The sequence below is a fragment of the Electrona antarctica genome (genome assembly GCF_951216825.1).
Source record: "Electrona antarctica genome assembly, chromosome: 15".
Lineage (NCBI taxonomy): Eukaryota > Metazoa > Chordata > Actinopteri > Myctophiformes > Myctophidae > Electrona > Electrona antarctica.
Window position 1 is genome coordinate 45,040,426 of NC_136796.1, and position 25,000 is coordinate 45,065,425.

The following is a 25,000-nucleotide window of genomic DNA, read 5'->3' on the forward strand; positions in this document are numbered from 1 at the left end:
CAGGTAAGGCACTCGTGAAAGGGAGGTGAGCCTAGCTTAACTCATTTTGTGTCCTCTAGTGACGGCAGGCTATATCGCAACTTTGCAAGCCAACTTAAAGGAGTTAGTTTTCAGCCTCATGCCCTTCCAAGTAAAATAAGATGAGATAAGACCTTTATTGGTACTCGCAGGGATGTTGAGGCGTCGTAGCGGCAATAATGAAACACAGGAGGGATACAAGTAAGGGTCGAGAAACAAACCAAATCTGCAACACAGTGGTTTAACATAACACTGGTTGATCTTCTCTGGTCAGCACTCATGTGCAAAGTCTGTTTTTATTCCATCAGCCAGATGATGAAAAGCACAGGTTCATTGTCTCCACCAGGCCGAAGGCATGGGGAGAGAGTATGTTTTGCACTCCGTCCGTCCGTCCGTGTGTCCGTCCGTGTGTCCGTCCGTGTGTCCGTCCGTGTGTCTGTCCGTCCGTCCGTGTGTCCGTCCGTCTGTGAACAGCTAATCTCCGGCACCGTTAATCCGGTCGATGCCAAATTTTGCACACACACTCCCTGGATGCCAACGATGAACCTCTGCCCCAAAATTTCCAGAACGGCCTGTTATAGGGCAGAGGCCACTTTGTGCAAAACAAGCTTTTGGACAGTACACCTACAGATTTTGTCCAAACATCACGCAAATTGGTACACAGTCTCTCTAGAGCCATTCAACGAAACGGGTCTTTCAGATTTCTCAGACTCCATCCTGATTGGCTAAGATTGGCTTCCAAAGTTCGCAGGAGTGCTCAGTTTCAAACAAAATGCACACAACACGCACATTCCAACTAGGCCGAGGAAGAAATGCCACGTGAACATTTTCAACTCAGCCTCATGGTGGCGCTATAACTGGCTGAAAAGAGTTTTTACCTCCAACTGCACGGATTTGTGGCCAACTCCCTAGAGGCCAAGGAAAAACCTTTGCCTGGAATTTTTCACATCTGCTCTTTATAGCGCCACCAGGAGGCCGACATATGTAAAACACATTTTCTAATATTACTCCTTCAGATGTTATCCAAATATCACGCAAATCGGTACACATGCTCTCCATAGTCATGTGATCAAGACGGGTTTGTTTGATTTCTCATAATCCACCTTCATTGCCTACGATTGGCTTCTAAACTTTTCAGGAGTAGCCCGCTTTGTGCCCGTTTTGTACAAATCGCCACAACTACTCAATGCAGCGTCCGATTGCGGTGAAACTGTGCATGCATATTCCCACTAGGCTGAGGAAGAAATGCCACTTGACAGTTTTCAAATCAGCCTCATGGTGGCGCTACAACAGGCCAAGTCGTGTCTCACACACACACACACACCCCCCCCCCCCCCCCCCCCCCCCACCCCACACACACACACACACACACACACACACACACACACACACACACACACACACACACACACACACACACACACACACGCACACACACAAAACATGATTATATTACTCCTAAACATTTTGCCAAACATCACACACACTCCTCTCCTCCTGGTGGAGACCTGTGCCCAGAAGGGCACTTTTTCTAGTTTAGCTTAGTTTGGACAGGCTCTGTTCATCTTCGCTAAAACTTGTATGCAGTGCACCAGTGTTGTTTTTGGCAGCAAAATTAGATTTTAGTTTTAGTCATAGTCTTTTGAATAGTTTTCATGTAGTTTGAGTCACATTTTAGTCACCTGGAATGTTTTAGTGTTGGTCTACTACAGTTGTTTCACAATGAAAATACAATGTGTTTCCTGTATGAATATTATGTTTCCAGGTTTTCTTTTAGGTCATTGACAATGACAACACTCGAACAAGTGTTGGTTATAATAACCAACGCTTGCCTCTGGAGCTGAGAGAATGCAGTGTAAGATAGAAGATAAAGGATATGAAGCTGTGTGTGTGTGTGTGGTGTGGAGCTTTTATCAACTCTGGTTAAAAGGCTGATAGGCCTCAGCGAGAATTGAACTCGCGACCCCTGGTTTACAAGACCAGTGCTCTAACCACTGAGCTATGAGGCCCTGTGTGTCACATCAGGTGTTTATCTACCGTCATCTTACAGTAGACCATATTGTACCTGGTGTCAGTCAATAGAAGGGAGGGACCACACCCAAAGTCGCATACCAGCCCCAAAGTCACATACCAGCCGACTAAATGTCATGCGATTTTAGTCGACTAAATCTACAGTTGATTTAGTCGACTAAAATGTATTTTGGCGGGCCTTGATGCCGTTGTAATGACAGATTTTACACTTGCTGAAGATTGCCGATCTACAAGCTCACAGCGTCGTGAGCTTGTAGATCTGCTACTTTCAGCATGCAAACCAAGTGTAAAATGACTTATACTGGATCTCTTGTCCACTAGTCCCTTCCTAACATTTTAGTTTTTATTTGATGACGGATGTGTCAATATATTTAGTCTTAGTTTTAGCCATCATAGCTTAGTTTGAATTTAGTTTCCATTTAGTTTTCGTCAGTGTTTCGTCTTAGTTTTTGTCGACGAAATCAACACTGACACACGGTAAGGAGTTTATTGCTAAAATCCGTTGACCTTCAATTGAAGGCACATCCATTCCCCACGTGTATAAAACAAGACTTGGAGGAGCATGTTTTACTAGTGTAAAGTTCACTTTCAAAATGCTGAAACCGAGAACATGAATTTAGTTAGGGTGGACTGAACAACTTAATGTAAAATGGTCGGTGGGCTGACTCTAAGCGGTATAATTTTCCTTTCCTCTCTGGAAACAAAGATGTTTTAGATGTCGCGCAGTAGTAAAGACTTATCCTTTCAAAATTACTCCATCCATCATTCACTTAGGGGAAAAGCCTCTTACCTGGCCTCGCTATTTGAAAACAGTGCACACGCAGTCTGGGGAAATTAAAGATATAATTCAAACTATATTAATTCTGTACTTGCCGTCGGGGTCAACAGTTGTAAAATTGAAAGCGTATTTTCTATAGCACCACAGGCTATCGCCGTCTTCCCTTTTGAAGCCAGGATATGGCCTTGTGGAAGCACTTCAGTGTTATGATGGAGAAACTTGTGCGTGCGTGCGTGCGTGCGTGCGTGCGTGCGTGCGTGCGTGCGTGCGTGTGTGTGTGTGCGTGCGTCCGTGTGTGCACGTGTTGTATTATCATCTCAAAGCCAGGCTTACTTTATCCTGGATATTTCTGTCATTACGTAATGACCCTGCTAATGAAACAAACACACACACACACACACACACACACACACACACACAGCAGGGATACCCTAGTTCTATCTACTAGTTTATTCTCCCTCTCAACTTTAATAATTTCTTATTATCACTGCTGTTATTGTCACGTACATACCTGGTGTGTGTGACTTTGGTGTGTTATAGGGGTCAACACAAGACAAAACCAGTGACTATTATTTATTATATACTATTAATTATAACACGGTGAACTGGAAACACAGGGTTTATGCAGTCATGGAAAACCTGGAAAAGTCATGGGAAAGTGTTTTGAAAAAGTAATGTAAATAACTTTTAATGTCATTCATAAATCATAAAAATGCAGGCCTTAACCATTCAGGGCGGGAACCCCTTTTGGTGTTTTAAGCATGATGTTATACGTTTAGCTATTGAAAAATAGCAGATCTACAAGTTCATACCGCGGCACCGAGTGCCGTGCTATGAGCTTGTAGGTCTGCTATTTTTGAAAAATCGTGAAAATGTAGTGCAAATCTTTGAATATATATTCTTTCAGAGCCAACGTTTTTAACTCAAATCTTTGCTTATGAGGAGGTCCCTGGAACTACATATTCTGAGATGGAGCTCGACGGACAACTACATATAATCTTGGGGGTCCTTGACATGAAAATGTTTGAGAACGACTCGTTCTCGCGTGGACTAGTCAAGATTATGCTCTGGTCTATTGAGAAACAGTAAGGCTCATTACTGCTCAGTTTATAGGTCGATATCCCTTCAAAATATGCCAGGCATGAAAATGATAACAAAACGTATATATCCCCAAACTACCTATATTTACCCTTTGTTCCGCTGTTTGTTGATGTTCAACATATGTTGAACATGACAAAGTTGAACAAAACCCCCAAGCAGCTTCAGCCGAACATAATGGTTTATGCTACCCTCTTGGGTAATTAGTTGATAACATGACAGCATTAATTAGCAATCAAGGAAGGCCGTTTAATTCGCTAATTTATCTGAAATGAAGTGAGAGTTGCCCAGATGTGTTACGTTGTCTTTAACCCTCTTCTCGTGGGACTGTAATTACACAGAGGGACCTTTGTGGTTTAATACGTGTAGCTTCATTTAACACCAGCTAAACCCCGAGCGGAAGTCTGTTAGCCACCATGCTAGTTGTAGCTGTTGCCTGGCAACGAATCAAACGGAGGGGGGGCGTACCATGGTGAACAATCTCAACCACTTAAACCCTTTGATACTTCGCAAAACAGACCTGAGTTAGTTGGCTCTGTACTGCTGCTGTCTGCGCTTGTCTCCCTCTGCACCAAATCTGTCTCATCTGTCTGTCCGTCAACGAATACAAACTAGACTAAAATGTTAGGAAGGGACTACTAGTGGACAAGAGATCCAGTATAAGTCATTTTACATGAAGATAAAAAAGGGGTCCAAGCCACTCTGCCATGCCATAAAATAAAGGCTTTTTCACTTCACTGGAACAAAGATCATTAAAAAGGGAGGACCAGCGTGTTTGGGCTACAAGCCTGGGCGGGAACCCCTTTTGGTGTTTTAAACATTATGTTATAATTTAGCTATTGAAAAATAGCAGATCTACAAGCTCATAGCGCGCCACCGAGTGGCGCGCTACGAGCTTGTAAGTCTGCTATTTTTGAAAAATCGTAAAAATGTGGCGCAAATCTTTGAATATCAAAGTGAATGTTTTTAACTCGGGTCTAAACAGAGTGCCTTGGACCCCTTTTTTAATCTTCATGTTTGGACCCTCGCCAACGAGCACCTGTATTCCGTTCACAACAAAGCAGCGCTTCCTTCCTCTATTCAACATAATATAAGTCATTTTACACTTGGTTGCATGCTGAAAATAGCCGATCTACAAGCTCACAACGCGCCGCAGCCCTAGCCTGGTTAATAAACCAGACCGAATCAGCCGTTGGCAAAAAAAAGTTGCCTACCAGCGGATTTCGGTCTGGCGAGGCTCAGTAGCACGCCTCTTTCCTACAATCGAGAACAGGTCGGACCAATCGGGACACGGTATGCAATATGGGCGGGCTTTGGTACAGTGACGTTCAATGCTTGAGACCTTTGACTGACAGTAGCTCTGACCAATTGCGTCAAAGAGAAAATGTTCCCCGGGAAATGAAATCCAAGTGGAGCCAGCCCAGACTGATATACCGCGACAGTGTTGTGTGATATTAGTCTGGCTTATTAGCCAGGCTACCGCAGCCCCAGCGTAGATCGGCTATTTTCAGCAAGTCTAAAAACGGCTCACTGCGACGGCATCAAGGCCCCGCCGAAATACATTTTAGTCGACTAAATCAACCGTAGATTTAGTCGACTAAAATCTTATATTTAGTCGACTAAAATCTTATATTTAGTCGACTAAAATCTTATATTTAGTCGACTAAAATCTTATATTTAGTCGACTAAAATCTTATATTTAGTCGACTAAAACTAGACTAAACACTAAAACATTCCGGGTGACTAAAATGTGACTAAAACTAGTCTTTCTTCTGACTATAACAGTGTGTGTGTGAGCGGTGTGGAGTTCCGAGCACATCCCACACCAACCAACACAACATCAATCTAACACAGTCCAGAGCCCACTCCATAAACAATGGACACACTCATACGTGCACGCACACACGCACAATATACACGCGTGTGTGACTGTGCACCCACACAGACACACACACACACACACACACACACACACACACACACACACACACACACACAAGTGTGTATGTGCGCGCGCACACACACAAGTGTGTATGTTGTGGATGTATTCACACACTGTGGTTCTTCCCCTCCCCTCTGCACGGCTTTCAAAGTGTGTGTGTGTGTGCGTATGCGCGTGCGAGTGTGCGCGCGCGCGTGTGTGTGTGTGCTGGACACATATAAACAGACATAAAAAATGATATAACATTATTGGCGGAAAAAAAGTTTTATGCACATACACGCACACGAGCACGCTCACACACACACTCTCACACACACTCACGCACACGTCGCACACACACACTTTGAAAGCCGGGGGGAGGGGTTAGAACCACACTGTGTGAATACAGGAATTAGTCAAGCGTGCATTTTTCTTCTTCTCTCTTTCTTTGGTTCTATCCTTCACTGCCCCTCTCTTTGTTTGCCGGGGGGGTGGGGGTGGGGGGGGGTTGGAGTGTGTGTGCGTGCGTGTGTGTGTGCGCGTGTGTGTGCGTGTGTGCGCGTGCGTGTGTGCGCAGGAGATAAAGAGGCAGAGTTTCATGTGGATGGTTAGGGTCAGTTTTCTGATTGGTTTGGGAAGATTACTTTTCACTTCAGCGCATTTACCACAAAATACTTAAACATCTCCAAAAACATACTTTTACACAATAATAATAAATATAGTTGGAACAATTCATGTTCAAACTGAGGCATAAATAAGGCATGTGTAAATAAATAACACTTCTAGAAACAGGTGTAAATACATAACACTTATAGAAACAGGTGTAAATACATAACACTTATAGAAACAGGTGTAAATAAATAACACTTCTAGAAACAGGTGTAAATACATAACACTTATAGAAAGGTGTAAATACACAACACTTATAGAAACAGGTGTAAATACACAACACTTATAGAAACAGGTGTAAATACATAACACTTATAGAAACAGGTGTAAATACATAACACTTATAGAAACAGGTGTAAATACATAACACTTATAGAAACAGGTGTAAATACATAACACTTATAGAAACAGGTGTAAATACATAACACTTATAGAAACAGGTGTAAATAAATAACACTTCTAGAAACAGGTGTAAATACATAACACTTATAGAAACAGGTGTAAATACATAACACTTATAGAAACAGGTGTAAATAAATATCACTTCTAGAAACAGGTGTAAATACATAACACTTATAGAAAGGTGTAAATACACAACACTTATAGAAACAGGTGTAAATACACAACACTTATAGAAACAGGTGTAAATACATAACACTTATAGAAACAGGTGTAAATACATAACACTTATAGAAACAGGTGTAAATACATAACACTTATAGAAACAGGTGTAAATACATAACACTTCTAGAAACAGGTGTAAATACATAACACTTATAGAAACAGGTGTAAATACATAACACTTATAGAAACAGGTGTAAATAAATAACACTTCTAGAAACAGGTGTAAATACATAACACTTATAGAAAGGTGTAAATACACAACACTTATAGAAACAGGTGTAAATACACAACACTTATAGAAACAGGTGTAAATACATAACACTTATAGAAACAGGTGTAAATACATAACACTTATAGAAACAGGTGTAAATACATAACACTTATAGAAACAGGTGTAAATACATAACACTTCTAGAAACAGGTGTAAATACATAACACTTATAGAAACAGGTGTAAATACATAACACTTATAGAAACAGGTGTAAATACATAACACTTATAGAAACAGGTGTAAATACATAACACTTATAGAAACAGGTGTAAATACATAACACTTATAGAAACAGGTGTAAATACAACAGCAATGTGGAAAAAAGGACCTGTAACATTTAAGAAGTGATTCAAAACAATGATTCTGTCTTTGCCAACCAGAGCTCTTGCAGTGTTGATTTCGTCGACTAAAACTAAGACGAAAAATGTTTTGTCACTGACGAAAACTATAAACGGAAACTGAATGAAAACTAAGCCATGATGACTAAAACTAAGACTAAATATACTGACAATTTCGTCAACATAAAAAGTAGACTAAACTGTTAGGAAGGGACTAGTGGACAAGAGATCCAGTATAAGTCATTTTACACTTGGTCGCATGCTGAAAATAGCAGATCTACAAGCTGCGACGCGTTGTGAGCTTGTAGATCGGCTATTTTCAGCAAGTGTAAAATCAATCATTACCACGGCATCAGGCCCGCCAAAACACATTTTGTTCGACTAAATCAACTGTAGATTTTAGTCGACTAAGACTAGACTAACACTAAAACATTCCAGGTGACTGGAATTTTACTAAAACTAAACGAAAACTATTCAAGAGACTATACGACTAAAACTAAAATCAAAATTAGCTGCCAAAAACAACACTGGTTGGGAGGTGAATAACTTCGATATTTAGAGACTAAAACATTTTGGGTAAATCAATACTTTTTTTCTAGAAATTAACTTTAGGGAACAGTTCACTCTCCCTAAGTGTTTCATTCTTGTTCTCGGGATGGGGTGGGGGGTGAAATGGGAGACTAGACGATTTGGAGAGACACGGACAAAGTTCTGGTGAAATTTGATTCCAGGTCAACAGGGGCGCCCGTGAATGCAGAGCCCCTCAGAATCCGGGTATATTTTAGTCACCTGGAACCTTAGAGTATATATTAATAGAGACGGCACCCGGAGGAAACCCTGAGGCGAAATGGACATAGTGGACGAGTTTTGTATTGCAGTTTTGACCCAAACACATGAACGCCCTGGTCCGTTGACTATCATTGCGCATTCTTGATGACACGCGAACGCTGTTTCATACGTGAACGCGTGCAATGATAGTCAACGGCAGCACGTTCATGTGTTTAGGTCCAATCCATCCCAGAATGCACTCTGTTCCTACCCGGCCGGAAGGAGGAGTGAAATCGCCTCATGCGCTTTTGAGCAGCTTAATGCAAGTGGATGGGAGGAGAAATCCGGTGCTGTATATACTCTAAGCCTGGAACTCTATTCCTTGGTATACAGTTTACATGTGTGTGTGTGTGTGTGTGTGTGTGTGTGTGTGTGTGTGTGTGTGTGTGTGTGTGTGTGTGTGTGTGTGTGTGTGTGTGTGTGTGTGTGTGTGTGTGTGTGTGTGTGTGTGTGTGTGTGTGTGTGTGTGTGTGTGTGTGTGTGTGTGTGTGTGTGTGTGTGTGTGTGCCACGTCATGTTGTGGGTGTGCGTGTACAATTGCGAGTCTTTTAGAGTGGAGAGACGCAGCAGACAGGAGTAAGGGTAATTGTTGATTTAATCAATTATCTTGAAAGTGTCGATTTGAATTAAATAATCGATTTTCCAAAATACGGGGGAAAAATGGCCCGATCTACAAGCTCACAAAGCGTTGGCGATGCAACACACTGAGCGATGCAACACACTGAGCTGGACAAAGTAAACAAAGCATAATGTAGAGGCCACGTTCTTAATTAAACAAAACAAAACAAAACAATCTTTTTAATCTGTTGATTAAGATTAACTATATGAAAAAAACAAACACTCACTAAATCATAATCTATGAGAGGATAATGGCTAGTTGCAGCCCTGGAGGGTGAGTAGTGACTACAGAGAGATGTTTAGGAGGGAGTTGGGGAGTGGATAATGTGTTGGTGCCATTGTGACTGAAACAGCAGTCTCAGCGTCTGTTCCTTCACCCCTTGGGGAGGTTATATCACAGCTTCTGACAAACCAAACAGAAGCTGACCCAGGATTCTCCGCTGAAAGAGAGAGAGATGGACGACTCCGGCATTGTTCAACACCCCCCCCACCCCAAAAAAACCCCTCTTTTCTCTTTCCTATACACTCCTCCCTCCCTCACCCCTTTCTTTGCTTCCCTTCCACATGTTGATCCTCCCACCCTTAATGTCCTCCCCGACTTTAAAAAATCCCCCCAATGCCCTCCTCCTCTCCTTCAGTGTTGTTTTTTGGCAGCAACATTTCTATTTTAGTTTTAGTCATATAGTCTTTGGAATAAAACCTCATTTAGTTTTAGTCATATTTTAGTCACCTGGAATGTCTTACTGGAATGTTTTAGTCGACTAAATCTACAGTTGATTTAGTCGACTGAAATGTTGTTTTTTTTGGCGGGCCTTGATGCCGTCGTAATGGCTGATTTTACACTCGCTGAAAAAAGCCGATCTACAAGTCCACAACGCGTCGCAGCGCGACACGTTGTGAGCTTGTAGATCGGCTATATTCAGCATTCAACAAAGTGTAAAATTACTTATATTGGATCTCTTGTCCACTAGTCCCTTCCTTTTATTTTGCATATTGTTCTATATATGATGTACAAATAAAGTTATTGTTGCCAGCAACCAATCACCCACTTCGGGTGTTGGCCTGATTGAGGACACTCCCTGATCCCTTGTCCCAATCTTTATAAATATCTGGTGTAACTCCTTGTATGTCATTCCCTGAAGAAGGCAACTTGTTGCCGAAACGTTGGAAAAATAAAAACTTGTTGGCATCGTGACTACGAGCTGTGCGGCCTCTCTCCTTTCTCAGTCAAAGTGTTATCTCCCGCGGTCAGCACCTCCCCACTGCTGGTGTGCGCTCCTACCTTCCTGTTTGTTCGACTAGTCCCTTCCTAACATTTTAGTCTAGTTTATATTTCGTGACGAAATTGTCTATATGTAGTCTTAGTTTTAGTCACCACAGCTTATAGTTTTCATTTAGTTTTCGTCAGTGAAAAAAAGGTAAGCCGACGAACTATTTTTTCGTCATAGTTTTAGTCGACAAACGCCAACACTGCTCTCCTCCACCCTTCACAGAAACGCCAACACTGCTCTCCTCCACCCTTCACAGAAACGCCAACACTGCTCTCCTCCACCCTTCACAGAAACGCCAACACTGCTCTCCTCCACCCTTCACAGAAACGCCAACACTGCTCTCCTCCACCCTTCACAGAAACGCCAACACTGCTCTCCTCCACCCTTCACAGAAACGCCAACACTGCTCTCCTCCTAGATCTGCTATTTTTTGAAAAATCGTGAAAATGTGGCACAAATCTTTGAAGTGTAAATTATTTCACAGCGAACGTTTTTAACTCAAATCTTTGCATCCGGGGTGTTCCTGGAACAACTTATTTTCAGATGGTGGTCGGTGGCAAATTACATATAATTTTTCGGGGACCTTGACATGAAATATTGAGCACCACTGATATAGAAACATAGGTATTTCAGAAAACTGTCAGGATTTTTTTTTATTTCGACGTCACGCCTAAATGGGTTAAACCCTCTATACTTAGTAAAACGGAACTGAGTTTTTTTTTCACTCTACACCAAATCTCTTAACAAAAGAAATAGCCGGTCAGATCTACTTTCTTTTGGTGAACGAACGTCCCAGGCTAGATATACAGAAGCTACCAATTTATGACACGCAGTATGTCTCTCAACCACATGATGGGTATTGAAGACTGTAGTGTTATTTTTGAGTGGTGCAACCACTCCAAGGAACAGCAATGTCCCTATGTCCCAACCTATGTCCCTATGTCCACAGCTACAGGTATGTCCCTATGTCCAAACCTATACTCTATGTCACTATGTTTAGAGTACCAGTAGGGGCAAAAGTGGCGCTGTTGTGCTAGAAACGGAGAGAGAGAGATAGTGTTGCACTGTTGCCTGCTAATTACAGAGAGAGAGGTCTGCTAAATGCTAATTCCCCCACACAGTAACTCTGTCATTTCTCGACCGCTTTGGACGTGGGGCGGCTCGCTGGAACCGGGCCGGCACCCTGGGCACGTTCCTGTGGGTCTGGAAGTTCCAGTGACCCACCGGTGACCCCCACACGGAGTTGCACCACTCAGTTCACACGGGTGCGATTTTTACTCTTAAAACAGACATGTAAGGGTAGAGTTCCATATACACTATGGATTTTCACTGTGTAATTATGTGTGGTGCTGTAAAGTGTGGGGGAGAGAAGAGAATAATGACAAGAAAGCTGCTTTGTGGGGAGTTGAATTAGTCAGTATACGCTTGTCCCAAAAAGAAAAGAAAAAAAAAGTGACAAAACTGGTCAGTGCAACAAATATGCTCATTAAAACACGGCTAATGTGGGTAAAAGCTTTCGCTAAGCTGTAATCCTGGGCACTACTCTCCCCTCTGCCAACCTGGGGAGAGCCCGGAACTGAGCTCATGCTTCCTTTAATGCATGAGGAGTGAGCAGGCCGCTTCTTATCCCCCAATAGGACGTAGCGCGTGGAAGGAACACGTTATTCCGACCAGTTCCTTTCCCCTCCATCAGGCGCCCCGGCTGACCAGGGAGAGGCAGTATAGAGACCAGGATTACTGCATGTTTTTTTGTGGGGGTAGTTGCCAACCCCACCTAATACGGTATGGACACTGATGAAGTGTTAGTCTGGCAGCAGGGGGGGTGTGTAGTGGGAAATTTGGTATATCGTTTTTTTTATTGGCCTAAAACATTGTCTATATAGCCTACATACATTCATGAATCCACTTCATTATGCTTTAACCCATTTTGACCTGAGATCAGATTCTAAAAATGTCTGTTTGAAAATGACAGTTTTCTGAAAAAGCTATGTTTCTATGTCAGTCGTTCTTTGATTTTTCAAAAATAGCAGATCTACAAGCTCGTAGCGCGCCACTCGGTGGCGCGCTATGAGCTTGTAGATCTGCTATTTTTCAATAGCTAAAGTATGACATAAACCAAAAGGGGTAGCATGTGAGCATGTGACGTGTCAAACTAGGGGTTTTTCATGATTATGAATCCATTCCAAGAATTAGTTTTGCACAAAAAAACACTCCTTGGGCTAAAAACGGCAATAGCCATCATCACAAAAAAATTTGATAAGGTTCAGCACATTTTGGACACATTTGGGTCCCTGTTTTCACTCAACGCAAAATATCTTATAATATATAATATAACCGATCTACAAGTATAGATCTGCTATTTTTGGCTGAATGCATGCCCCAGAATAGGAATGCTAGGGTTTCATGTCGTTCACTTTGATGAGCTGAAATGAGTTTCATAGATGTTCACTTCTTCTCCATCTCCAGTGACAGATCCCCCTCCACACCCACCCACACACGCATACAACCAGACACACACACACACACACACACACACACACACACACACACACACACACACCTTCCTTCCTTCCACCGATGCAGATGTTAAAGATGGATGAAGCTTGGCCATACATCTCTGTCACCCAGTAATGTAGTCCGCTGGGTCACCTGATGGAGCAGCCCATATGGTGGGAAGTTTCAACTACCCACACACACTCTGCTGGCACACACACACACACACACACACACACACACACACACACACACACACACACACACACACACACACACACACACACACACACACACACACACACACACGCACCATTTGAGCTGGTGAAATGGGAGCGGCTGCAGATTCTGCAGAAAATGTCTCCTTCCTTTGGACTCCTGGAACATTATGTATATACCAGTCCCCTCCAGCTCCTACAGCAATACGCACGCGCGCACACGCACGCACACACGCACACGTACACACGGTGTTACGAGGTGTCAGTGGTGGAAGACAGACGAGGTGGGTCTGGTTAGGATTAGCCCACCTCCACCACTGCGGTGGAGGGTCTCCCTCGGCACCATACAGGGCTGCCTGCCGGCTGGCCGGACGGACGGACGGACGGACGGACGGACGGTGTCCCAGCGCTATGACTGACTGTCCTGAGCTTTTGGTTCCATCCTTGTCATCCATGTCCCAACACTGTCTCACCTGGCCTGTTGCCTTTTAACCCATTTTGACCTGAGATCAGATTCTAAAAATGTCTGTTTGAAAATGACAGTTTTCTGAAAAAGCTACTGTATGTTTCTATGTCAGTCGATCTTCGATTTTTCAAAAATAGCAGACCTACAAGCTTGTGGCGCGCTACGAGCTTGTAGATCTGCTATTTTTCAATAGCTAAAGCGTAAACTGATGTTTGAGGATGAATGCACTTTTGACTGCATGTTCCTTTCATAGGGATTGATTTATTGATTGAATACATTTACAATATCGATTATTTCCCAGCCCTAGTGCGAATTAAAAGTGCATTTGAACGGTCTTACTACCTTTTATATAAATGTAGTCCATTTATCAAAACACCCAACAAACATCCATAATCGTTGTACAAAAACCCTGCCCTGGGATCAGCTTTTGGCACAGTAAAGTATTTTGAATCATTAAAATGGCTGCTGCTTCTGCTTCAACACTTAACTGCACTACCTTGGTGAACATCTCCCCCCCCCCCATGGGGGTCCCCCATCCCTGCCTGGAGCCCCCCCCCCCCCCCTCTCTCAGGGAGGGGGGGTCCCATTAGGTCTGAAACCTCCACGGAACGTTTTGCACAAACAGGCCCCTCCATGCATTGTTCCCACAGCGTTTATACCTCTGAATGCCACAGGGGGCGTATTTATGCCACCTCATAAAAGAGACTGTTTAATGCACTCTGGCCGAGGTTTGGGATTTGGGATTATTTGGACAGTGTTTTGGCAGACGCACACACAGAGGTTTCAGCGCTCCCGGTCCATAGAGGCTGCTTTGGCTCCAGTCGTTCAGGGCCAGGCGTGTACAAGGTGCCATCAAAAGGCAGATGTAGGATCAGCTATGGCTCCGTCGTTCAGGGGCCAGGCGTGTACAAGGTACCATCAAAAGGCAGATGTGGGATCAGCTATCAAAGACGCGGATAACTAGGTGTTTTGGCGGTGCTTGTGACACAAGCGGGACACGAAGTGCTCTGCAGGCTTGAAACAAAAGAGGCACGTACAGTACAAACTACAAAGACCCACAGGCGTGTATATGTACATTGCAGGCACACGCACTAGAGCCAGACCGATAACGCTTTGGCTGATATATGGGGCGGGCCATTATTAGTTTTTTTTTTTTTACGAAATAGGTTTTGTCATTTATACAGTCGATGTGCCCCTATTTCAGCCTGCCATTGCTATTTTGTGCATGACATTATGGGCAAACTTTTTCAAAGAAATTCAAGAATTGTTATCAAAGGTTTGTGCTTGGTGGTTCTTCTATTCATGTAAATCTCTGAATAGGGATTAAGTGGTTTCTTCTGAATAAATGAAATACTCTCAAAGAGAAACGTAATCAAATCCATGTTCTTCAAAAAGATTAGAACCATTTGCATATAAAATCTGTCAAATCATCGATAATCTGTCAAATCATCGATACTCTCCAAAAAACTTTGAAAACGTGACCGGCGTATTATTCAGACCCAAAACTCAGGCATCCGCCGGGCGGGGTGCGCAAATTTAGTGAATCCAGGTCTGGGTAGACTGACTGTGGCGTGATCGCGTGGCTGGTTGTTCCCCGAGATGTTCTCCTGATGTTGGCAGATGCTAACCAGAGGCTCCTGGACTCATGTTAGGTCAAGATCAAAGCCCTTCTCAGGCTCTTGGTAGTTGGTACGGCTCCGCGTGCAGGTGGATCCACGATGGGCCAGATTACTGCTCCGTTCTGGAGCCACGGTAATGCTACTATACTGCAGATTTACGAGCGCTGGGTACGTTTGATCGCGCGCCGTTCAGCTCACAGAGCCATCCAGAATAGTGCTTATCAAAGTGGGGTCTGGGAACTCCCAGGGGTCCTTAACCCATTTTGGACTGAGGTCGATTCAAAAACATTTTTCTGAAAAACCTATGTTTCTATGTCAGTGGTGCTCAACCTTTTTCATGTCATGGACCCCCAGAATTATCTCTATTGGGCCACGGACCCCCATCTAAAAATATGTAGTTCCAGGGACCCCCCCAGAAGCAAATATTTTAGTTAAAAATGTTCGCTCTGAAATATATATTTAATGATTTGCGCCACATTTTAACGATTTTTCAAAAATAGCAGACCTACAAGCTCGTATGAGCTTGTAGATCTGCTATTTTTCAATAGCTAAATTATAACAATGTTTAAAACACCAAAAGGGGTTCCCGCCCAGAATGGGTTAAAGGGGTTCCAGGGGGTCCCCCCCCCCCCCCCCCCCATGCACCTAAATGATTGATAGTTAGGGATTAGGAACCAAATGGACCGTTATGGGTCCGTTCTGTTACATTTTGTGCACTCTCAGAGTTATGGCGGTCCTTGATATTAAAAAGTGCCCATTTGTGTGCGCTCTCAGATTTATGGGGAATTGGAGGGTCCTTTAAAATTAAAAAAGGGCTGATAGCTGCTGCAGTAGGAGACTCGAATAGAGAAAGCAACTGGGTAGATTGTAGAGAACTGTGGGCTTGACATTTCTCTACCCGTCCAGACTCTGGTGCGGTTTCAGAGATACAAATGAAACGATTATGAACACGATGCAAGTGCTCAACACTATCTAGATCAGCTATAGTGATCGATTCAAAATTAAACATGACACATTCATTCTCGCAAGAATGAATCGGACATTGTTGGTAATTGTCGTGAGAGGAAATGGCTTTTACATTACACAGTTACACACAGGAATATTTATGTCATGAAGCGCTTCCCATGCAATACATTATGGAAATATCTATCAAGGCTTCATTCTCATTGAATATTGTTGTAGTTAATACGCACAGAGAAATGTATCATTGTGTAATTGCACTCAGCTGGTTAGGAAAGCCTGATTTTGACAAAATAGCCGATCTAACAAGCTCACAATGTGTCGTTATGCGACGCGTTGTGAGCTTGTAGATCGGATATTTTCGGCGCGTGACATCACATCGTCATACTGGTGGAGCAGTCTATAAATCGAGCAGTTTAGCCACATCTTTACAGTGGCTTTAAATCCATCCTACTAGTATAAATGCGCCACGTCTGCCTGCCTGCGTGCGTGCGTGTGTGTGCGGTTGTAATGCACGTAACTCGAGAACATTCGACACACGTGCTCCACACCCGCACAGGGAGTGCAGTGCCCGGTATCGAGTCGGTCGGACCCACGGTTCTCCAGAACCACCACAAATGGCTCTGCTCAGGCTCTGCCAGTGGGCCTAATCAGCCTAAATCCCCTCACCTGTGCAATTCCCAGCCTCTGCCTCAGCCAATTGTTTGCCATGGCACTCTTCAGGCACATAGACAGACAGACAGATAGATACAGACAGACAGATAGATACAGAGATCTCCATATACAGTATGGGCACAAAACACAGACAGTTAAAACGGGCGCTATGACAAAGGGTATTATTAGGTTCCCAAGTTGCATCGTTCTCAAGTAGGCCGGTAGCCGACGGGCACGTACATGTCTAGTTCAAATAAATCAATGTATTTTTCCACAGAGTTTTTCCATCCGTTGTAAAAACGAGCTTGTTCACTGCTGCTCTGGAGACTAAAGTGTGTCACAGGTGTCGCAGAGCAATTTACTCCATGAGTACCAGAAGGAACCGAGTGCAATACAACCTCTTGACTCACTGCACTCTGGGGCTAACGGCTCATTTCACCCGCTGACCGTCCCATTTAGACCTGTAGACGATTCTACAAATGTCTTCTAAATCATGACAGTTTTCTGAAAAACCTATGTTTCTAGTGGTGCTCAACATTTTTCATGTCAAGGACTCCAAAAATGATATGAATTTGGCCGCCGACCCCCATCTGAAAACATGTTGTTCCAACTCCAAGGACCCCCCCCCCCCCCCCAGAAGCAAAGATTTGAATTAAAAATGTTCATTCTGAAAGAATATTCAAAGATTTGCGCCACATTTTTACGATTTTTCAAAAATAGCAGATCTACAAGCTCGTAGATCTGCTATTTTTCAATGGCTAAAGTATAACATAATGCTATAAACACCAAAAGGGGTTCCCGCGCAAAATGGGTTAATATTTCCAAACAAACGGCTTCCTTTAGCGCCGTTTCACCACCTTTATTCTTTATTTATTCGGATCCTCATTCTGGCCCTCATTTATCAACCGTGCGTACGCCAAAATATGGGCGTACGCCGAAATTACCGCAATTTTCGGCATTTATCATTTGCGCCAACGTTTGATTTTGAACTTGAGCCAAGACAAAAACCACGTCTGGTCGGGAGCTGTCGTACGCTTTGTCCTCACCTGTTTTTCTGTCGTAGAACAGCGGAGCAGCATTGTTTGACCAGCTGAGAGGCTTTCACAGGCATCGAAACATATGTATTCACTCCTAAAATGTTTATATAAAACTGTATAGGTATGTATATGGGCTAAATGTAAAAAAAAAAGGGGGAAAAAAAGTAAAGGAATACATTAATGATGTGTCTTTGTGTCATATGAAATTAGTAGGAGATTTCCAACTTTACAAGCAAGCAATTAAAATCGCGCATTTAAAAACAATGTTGCAAGTTAGATGCGTAAGCCATTTAAACAGTGTTTTGCATGATGAGCGCATACATGCGAGGATTTGGGCTGTCTGTGCTGAAATATTTCCATGACGGGACGTTGGAGAGTATAGTGCAGTACGTGCTGCAGCGCGGAGAGTCCCAACATGGGTAGCCTACTGTAGCCTAATCTACAGCAGGCCGATGTCTTTTTGGAGTTACAGTATGTGCAATCTCCTCCTCGTTTAATAAACCCGACGCGTCGCTCGAATGCCAAATGTGCCGTGCCAGCGCAAGTGGGAACGCATCGGAGATAGTATAGGCTAAGCCAGCCTGCAGCCCACCACCACCACCACCACCACTGTCCAGTGACACATGAGGCTACGGTTTTGCCTGCAATATTCATATAATTGACAGTTGACAGCGAGGCAATTTAAATAGACTGTCGAACGGTCAATTGGTCACGGTGTCACGGACGGACCACAGTGATAGAGAGACAGACAGGACAGGAGATGCACCTTGCAAAACAGCAGCGTGTGTGCGCGCCTATTTGTTATATAATTCATGGTTCACAGGTTCAGGTTTTCGTTCACTAATATATCTTGTTGTATATTAAATTAATAAAGACTTTAATAATTGAATATAGGCCTACAACTAACAAATTGCGATATGTGCGTGCATGCGTGCGGGGGGTGAGGCCGGCAGCAAGGGAAGCGAAGCGAGAGGAGAAACAGACAGGGTAGTCCTACAGCTTTATTTAATTCATGCAGGTTTATTTATTTAAGATACAACAAGTTGCGTGCATGCGTGCGTCTGTGTGTGTGTGTATGGGAGGGGGGCAGGGGCAGCAAGGCAACTTAATATAAGTAGTACCCGGCACATAAGGCAAGCGAGTCAAACTTTTTTTCTTCCTGTAACCATGGTTTCCAGGTCGTATTGCAGTTGTTCATGTCGCAAAAACGAGGGCGAGGCTTGATTTCATAGGGCGTGCCAGATAGATTTCAGCCGTCACATTTATAAACGTCCGAACGAAATTAAGGAAGAAACAGCTGTCTGCGATCACTTTGTAAATGCCGACCCAACGTGGGTGTACTACGAATCCTACACTCGAATTTGGGGCAGATTTTACACTCGATTGATAAATGAGGGCCTATCTTCCACAAAGTGGTCGCTATAGTCTTCCTGGGGTTCACACAAACATGTATACAATAAAAACAGATCATTGAAAACAACAGACAAGATCTAATTTATCAGCTAAAACAGTGAAGTCGCTCTGCATTTAACAGAGACAACAACGACCAATAGTAACAAATAGTGTTTACACTAAAAAATACAATAAGAATAAGGTACAAAAAATAGAAAAAAACTAAACTTCATCTATAAAGGACTCATCAATTTATGTCTAAGTAATTTCTTTTTTAAAGAACATCTGCTTCTGGTTTGTCTCAGATTTAAAGGGATCATATTCCAAGCTGAAAAAGCTCTAATGTAGAACAGTTCTCTTCATACTATTGTGGTTGTGGTTTGGCACCACCAGGTGACCTGAGCTCACTTGACGAGTGTAATTAATGTTCATGACAGAAACCTGTGTATATAATATCTGTTCTGTTCATGAAAGAAGTGCGGTGAAAACCTTAGCGTTTAACCCATTCTGGCCGGGGACCCCTTTTGGTGTTTTAAGCATTATGTCGTACTTTAGCTGTTGAAAAATAGCAGATCTACAAGCTCATAGCGCGTCACCGAGTGCCGCGCTACAAGCTTGTAGGTCTGCTATTTTTTTTTAAATCGTGAAAATGTTGCTCAAATCTTTGAATATATATATTCTTTCACGTTTTTACGTGAAAGAATATACGTTTTTAACTCAAATCTTTGCTTCTGGGACGTCGCTGGAACAACATATTTTCAGATGGGGGGGGGGGGTCGGCAGCCAATTACATATATTTTTTGGGGGTCCTTGACATGAAAATGTTTGAGAGAGTCAGAAACATAGTGTTTTTCAGAAAACGATTGTCACGATTTAGAAGCCATTTGTAAACTCGTTCCCTGGTCAAAATGGGTTAAAAGGCCAATCTATGAATCAATCCCCGCTCATGCAGTCCCATTTTGTTAAACGCGTTATTATTATCATTGGGTTCAGGCTATCAAATCGAATATTATCATATTCCCAATATCCCGGCCAGCCCAGTCTACGTGTCTAGACTGTTATTGAACTCCGAGTCAGAGAGTGTACCACCACTGACCACCCGCCCCCCAGGGCTCCCAGATTGATCATTTGGAACCACCAAACGGACCCTTACCAGGATGTGTTACTCTCTCAGGCCCCTTTTCCACCGGGAGGGAACCGCTTCAGTTCTTTTTGGTTCTAATTCCATGAGCTCCGAAATTGGAACGTTAATTGTGAATTGTTGAGTGTGCAAAACCATACCTATAATATTAGATTGTTATCACCATGAAACTAACCCCAGTTGATTACTTACACGAAGACAATGATGTATTGTATTACAATAAATATGCACAAATATATATGATTACTATTGTGGAAGGGTTATCATATATTCATTTACTGATATTGATCCTATAAACAATGGTTTTGCCCACTCAATTCATAAGTAACGTTCCAATTTTGGAGGTCTGGCTCATGGACTTAAAAACTGTTTGTGAACTGAACCGGTTCCCAAACCGGTGGAAAAGGGGTCTCAGAGTTAAATGAACACTGCTGATTTTACAGTGTAGTAAAGCGCTCACTCCTATCAACCGTGCACCCAGTGAACCTGAAACGTGCAGGCACTCTGCTGCACTTTGTTACATGTGACATTTCTCTATAGTAGCTTCACATTTAGCTTCTGGTGCACCTCACCGCACACGTGCGCGCACACACACACACACACACACACACACACACACACACACACACACACCCCAGGAAGCGGTCGCTTTCCATGCTTTCGCTTGCTGTGTCTGCTGTGTCTGTGACATGCATGTACGCGCATGCATGCTTATGCTTGCACGCACACCACCAGTGTACACACGTATCATGCACAACGCAAGCACGGCGCACACACACACACACACACACACACACACACACACACACACGCACGCACGCACGCACGCACGCGTACACACACAAAGGAGATTAGGAGAGGCCCAGTTCAAGGTATAAGAGCAATATGGACCCATTGCCTCTCCTGTGGTTCTCTTTCTCTCTCTCTCTCTCCTGCTTTATTTTTCTTCCCATACCTTTTCTGTCTTCCTCTCTTCTCTCCTTTCCTCGTCTCTCATGCTGACGGCACAATGATGGATGGCACACTGCGGGGGTGAAGGTGGAAGAGTGTGTGTGTGTGTGTGTGTGCGCGCGCGCGCGTGTGTGTGTGCGTCGTATGAAACCTAGGATGATGAAATGAGTCACAAATCCCAGTGATTAGAGAGTGGATGAGGGGGGGGGGGGGGGGCACTGTCATTGGATCCAGGAGGGGTCTGCACAAAACTGGAACAATAGAAGTACTTGCCGGCATAATGTGGATGCGCGCACACACACACACACACACACACACACACACACACACACAGGCCCACACACACACACACACACACACACACACACACACAGGCCCACACTCACAGGCACCCAAACCCAATTAATTCATGGAGCTGGTTTAATGCTCGCCGGCTCCGTGCTCTCACGTGTCCTCATCATCATCATCGCTTTACAATGGAAATAAAAAACCGCCGGCCACATTACACTTCAATTAGCCGTTTAATATCTCCATTACCTGACCCCCCCTATCTCCAAGCAGTCTATAATAACAATTTAAAAAGTGATGTAGGGTTTTATTGCCGCAGCTCCTTAATCCATTCTGTGCGGGAACCCCCTTTTGGTGTTTTAAGTATTATGTTATAATTTAGCTATTAAAAAATAGCAGATCTACAAGCTCGTAGCGCGGCACTCGGTGCCGCGAGGCCCACACACACACACACACACACACACACACACACACAGGCCCACACTCACAGGCACCCAAACCCAATTAATTCATGGAGCTGGTTTAATGCTCGCCGGCTCCGTGCTCTCACGTGTCCTCATCATCATCATCGCTTTACAATGGAAATAAAAAACCGCCGGCCACATTACACTTCAATTAGCCGTTTAATATCTCCATTACCTGACCCCCCCTATCTCCAAGCAGTCTATAATAACAATTTAAAAAGTGATGTAGGGTTTTATTGCCGCAGCTCCTTAATAAATCTGTATGATAAGCAGTCTGAGAGGGTCTGCAGAAAAGCATGGAGAGAGAGAGAAAAAAAGAAACGGGACGGGTGCAAATTTGAAGAGGAATAAATACCGCTCGATTGAATAAGCATACGTGTGTTATCTTCTCTGGATGGTACTGGATGGTCTACTCTACTGCAATTATCAACCTTTTTCCTTTCAAGGAACCCACGTTTGATATCTCTGCTGTCGGGAGGAAACCTCATAACTCCAAAATGTTCGTTTTTTCAGGAAATGGAAAAATATACATTTTTCAGGAAATAAAGAAAACAATAAATAATATTTGTTTTTAAAACAAAGCAATACTGCCTCATCAGAGTTACTTCCATGAGAGGGGGAGAGGTGGTGGAGTGAGTTGCTTTAGCAGACATTTTGAGGGTCCAATGGAGTTAAGAGGTTTTGTCCAAAGCACTTTTTCACTACTTTCCATTGGTTCAATATATTCGAAACAACACAAACGTAAAGGGTGTTCAATATCACTGATTTATGCCAAAAAAAAATCAAAACCCTCAATAATGGAGTTATGAGGTTTCCTCCCGACAGCAACGATTATTTATTAGGCAATTTATTTTAACCCTCATCGGTAATTTAACTCGAGAAAGTGTACAAATGGAACCAAATGCAAACGGAACGTTTGTTTCCATTTGTACGCTTTCAGAGTTACAGACCCGTAAAGGCTCCATTTGGTTCCTCTCCATTTCACCCACTTCCCTAATCCCTACACCCAGTGGCGTGCACAGATAGACACTAGGGGGTGCTAGGGGTGCTAGTTTTGCCCTTTTGGCAATGTGCCCTTTTGAAAAAAATAAAATAATATATTTTATTTATTTGTGTACAGTGTACACTGTACAATATGTGGACCATGGTGACATTGATCAATTATTTTATAAAAAGCTTCTAATATATTATTTAGGCCAAAATCTATAAATCTCACACTATTAACCCATTTTGGGCGGGAATCCCTTTTGGTGTTTTAAACATTATGTTATAATTTAGCTATTGGAAAATAGCAGATCTACAAGCTCATAGCGCGGCACCGAGTGGCGCGCTACGAGCTTGTAGGTCTGCTATTTTTGAAAAATCGTGAAAATATTTATTTCAGAAAACTGGAGGATTTAGAAGAATTCTTTTAAATTGAGGTCAGGCCTGAATGGGTTAACGCAACCGTCCGGTTCCACGCGCTGCACGAGGTGCCCTTTTTTCACTTGAGCACCTGCCCCTCTAAATGTCTGTGCACGCCACTGCCTACACCTGTAAACCTGTGATGTGACCATAAAGTTGAGTCTGATTCTGAACTATCAATTCTTTAGCAGGAGGAGGGAACCCCTGGAACCCGCTCAAGGGCCCCTTAAGTAACGGCGCCATGGGACCCCACGGTGAGAACCATTGAACTACAGAGCACGATCATAGAGAATGGTGAGTACTTTGAAACTTAAAATACATACTCATTCATTTCACCATAATACTGCAAACGGAACGTTCTGTTGCTACTGTATATGTGACGAGATTTGACTGAGAACCTGCCATCGCGCAAATTCCAGCTTTTCACCAGAGGAGAAAAACGTCTTCTTTTTTCCCCCAAAAAAATGAGTTAATAGCACAGACACATACTAGAGCATGTCTGAAATAAGAGCTGAAATCGACATGTAAATATGAAATAAATGCTTAAACATGTAGCTACTGTAGGTGTAATGTTAGAGACCACAGAAGTGAACCTTTCAAGCCTGTTTTCTCAACTCGCTGTTTTCTGCAAGACATTATACTCTATAAGCCATAAAACTGGTGGGTCAAACTGAACAACCAATATGTCAATGTCAACATGAAAAAAAAACGTAAATTCAAAAAAATCCAATGGCAGTCCCTCAGTCAAATTTTGTCACATATGCCATACAGTATGTTTCTTCGAAAATAAATTGTGGGTCATATTGAAACGTATTTTGTATTTTGGGTTTACCTTTGTATTGTACAGATGTAAACATTTATTTGGTACAGGTAGTCGGGTAGGTCTGTTGAAAGACAAATAATGATAATGGAAAGATGTTAATTAAAACATTTACAAGCTGAATTAATTATGCAGATTACACTACATTGTATTGTTTACTGTAAGACATCTGTCCCGTAAGCCTTTTCTTCTGAAGACACGTTTGTAAAATGCATGTGAACACCTCATTTTTTCCACATACCGCACTTTACATCCTGTGTGTGTGTGCGTGTGTGTGTGTGCGCGTGTGTGTACGTGTGTACGCGTGTGTAGTGTTTGTATGCTTGTGCATTTGCAAACACTCATGTTTGTTTAAGGTGTGGTTGAGTCAACGCTGTGGTTTGACATAGTTACCGCGCTGTGATCTCGCACGTATCTCTCTCACACACACACACACACACACACACACACACACACACACACACACACACACACACACACACACACACACACACACACACACACACACACACAGGCCTACTCAGAATTCAAACAAAATTCAAGCAGAATTCAAACAAAATTCAACTACAGACCAAAACTGGGAGACATATAGACAGACAAAGACAACCCCACATACACCATGTTTAGT

General features: G+C 43.1%; 1 protein-coding gene and 1 long non-coding RNA gene across 2 annotated transcripts in view; one reads left to right on the forward strand and one right to left on the reverse strand.

Moving 5' to 3' along the window:
- LOC306938920 overlaps positions 1-25,000 on the reverse strand; it is a 366,267-nt gene that overhangs the window by 142,385 nt on the left and 198,882 nt on the right. The gene's annotated exons all lie outside the window — the stretch shown is intronic.
- Positions 15,361-25,000, forward strand: part of jarid2b (jumonji and AT-rich interaction domain containing 2b) — a gene marked incomplete at its 5' end in the record, with an annotated part of 78,991 nt that continues 69,351 nt past the window's right edge. Inside the window, one exon of the mRNA XM_079522921.1 lies at positions 15,361-15,429. Within this exon, the coding sequence (XP_079379047.1) occupies positions 15,361-15,429 (69 nt within the window). The remainder of the gene's footprint in view (positions 15,430-25,000) is intronic.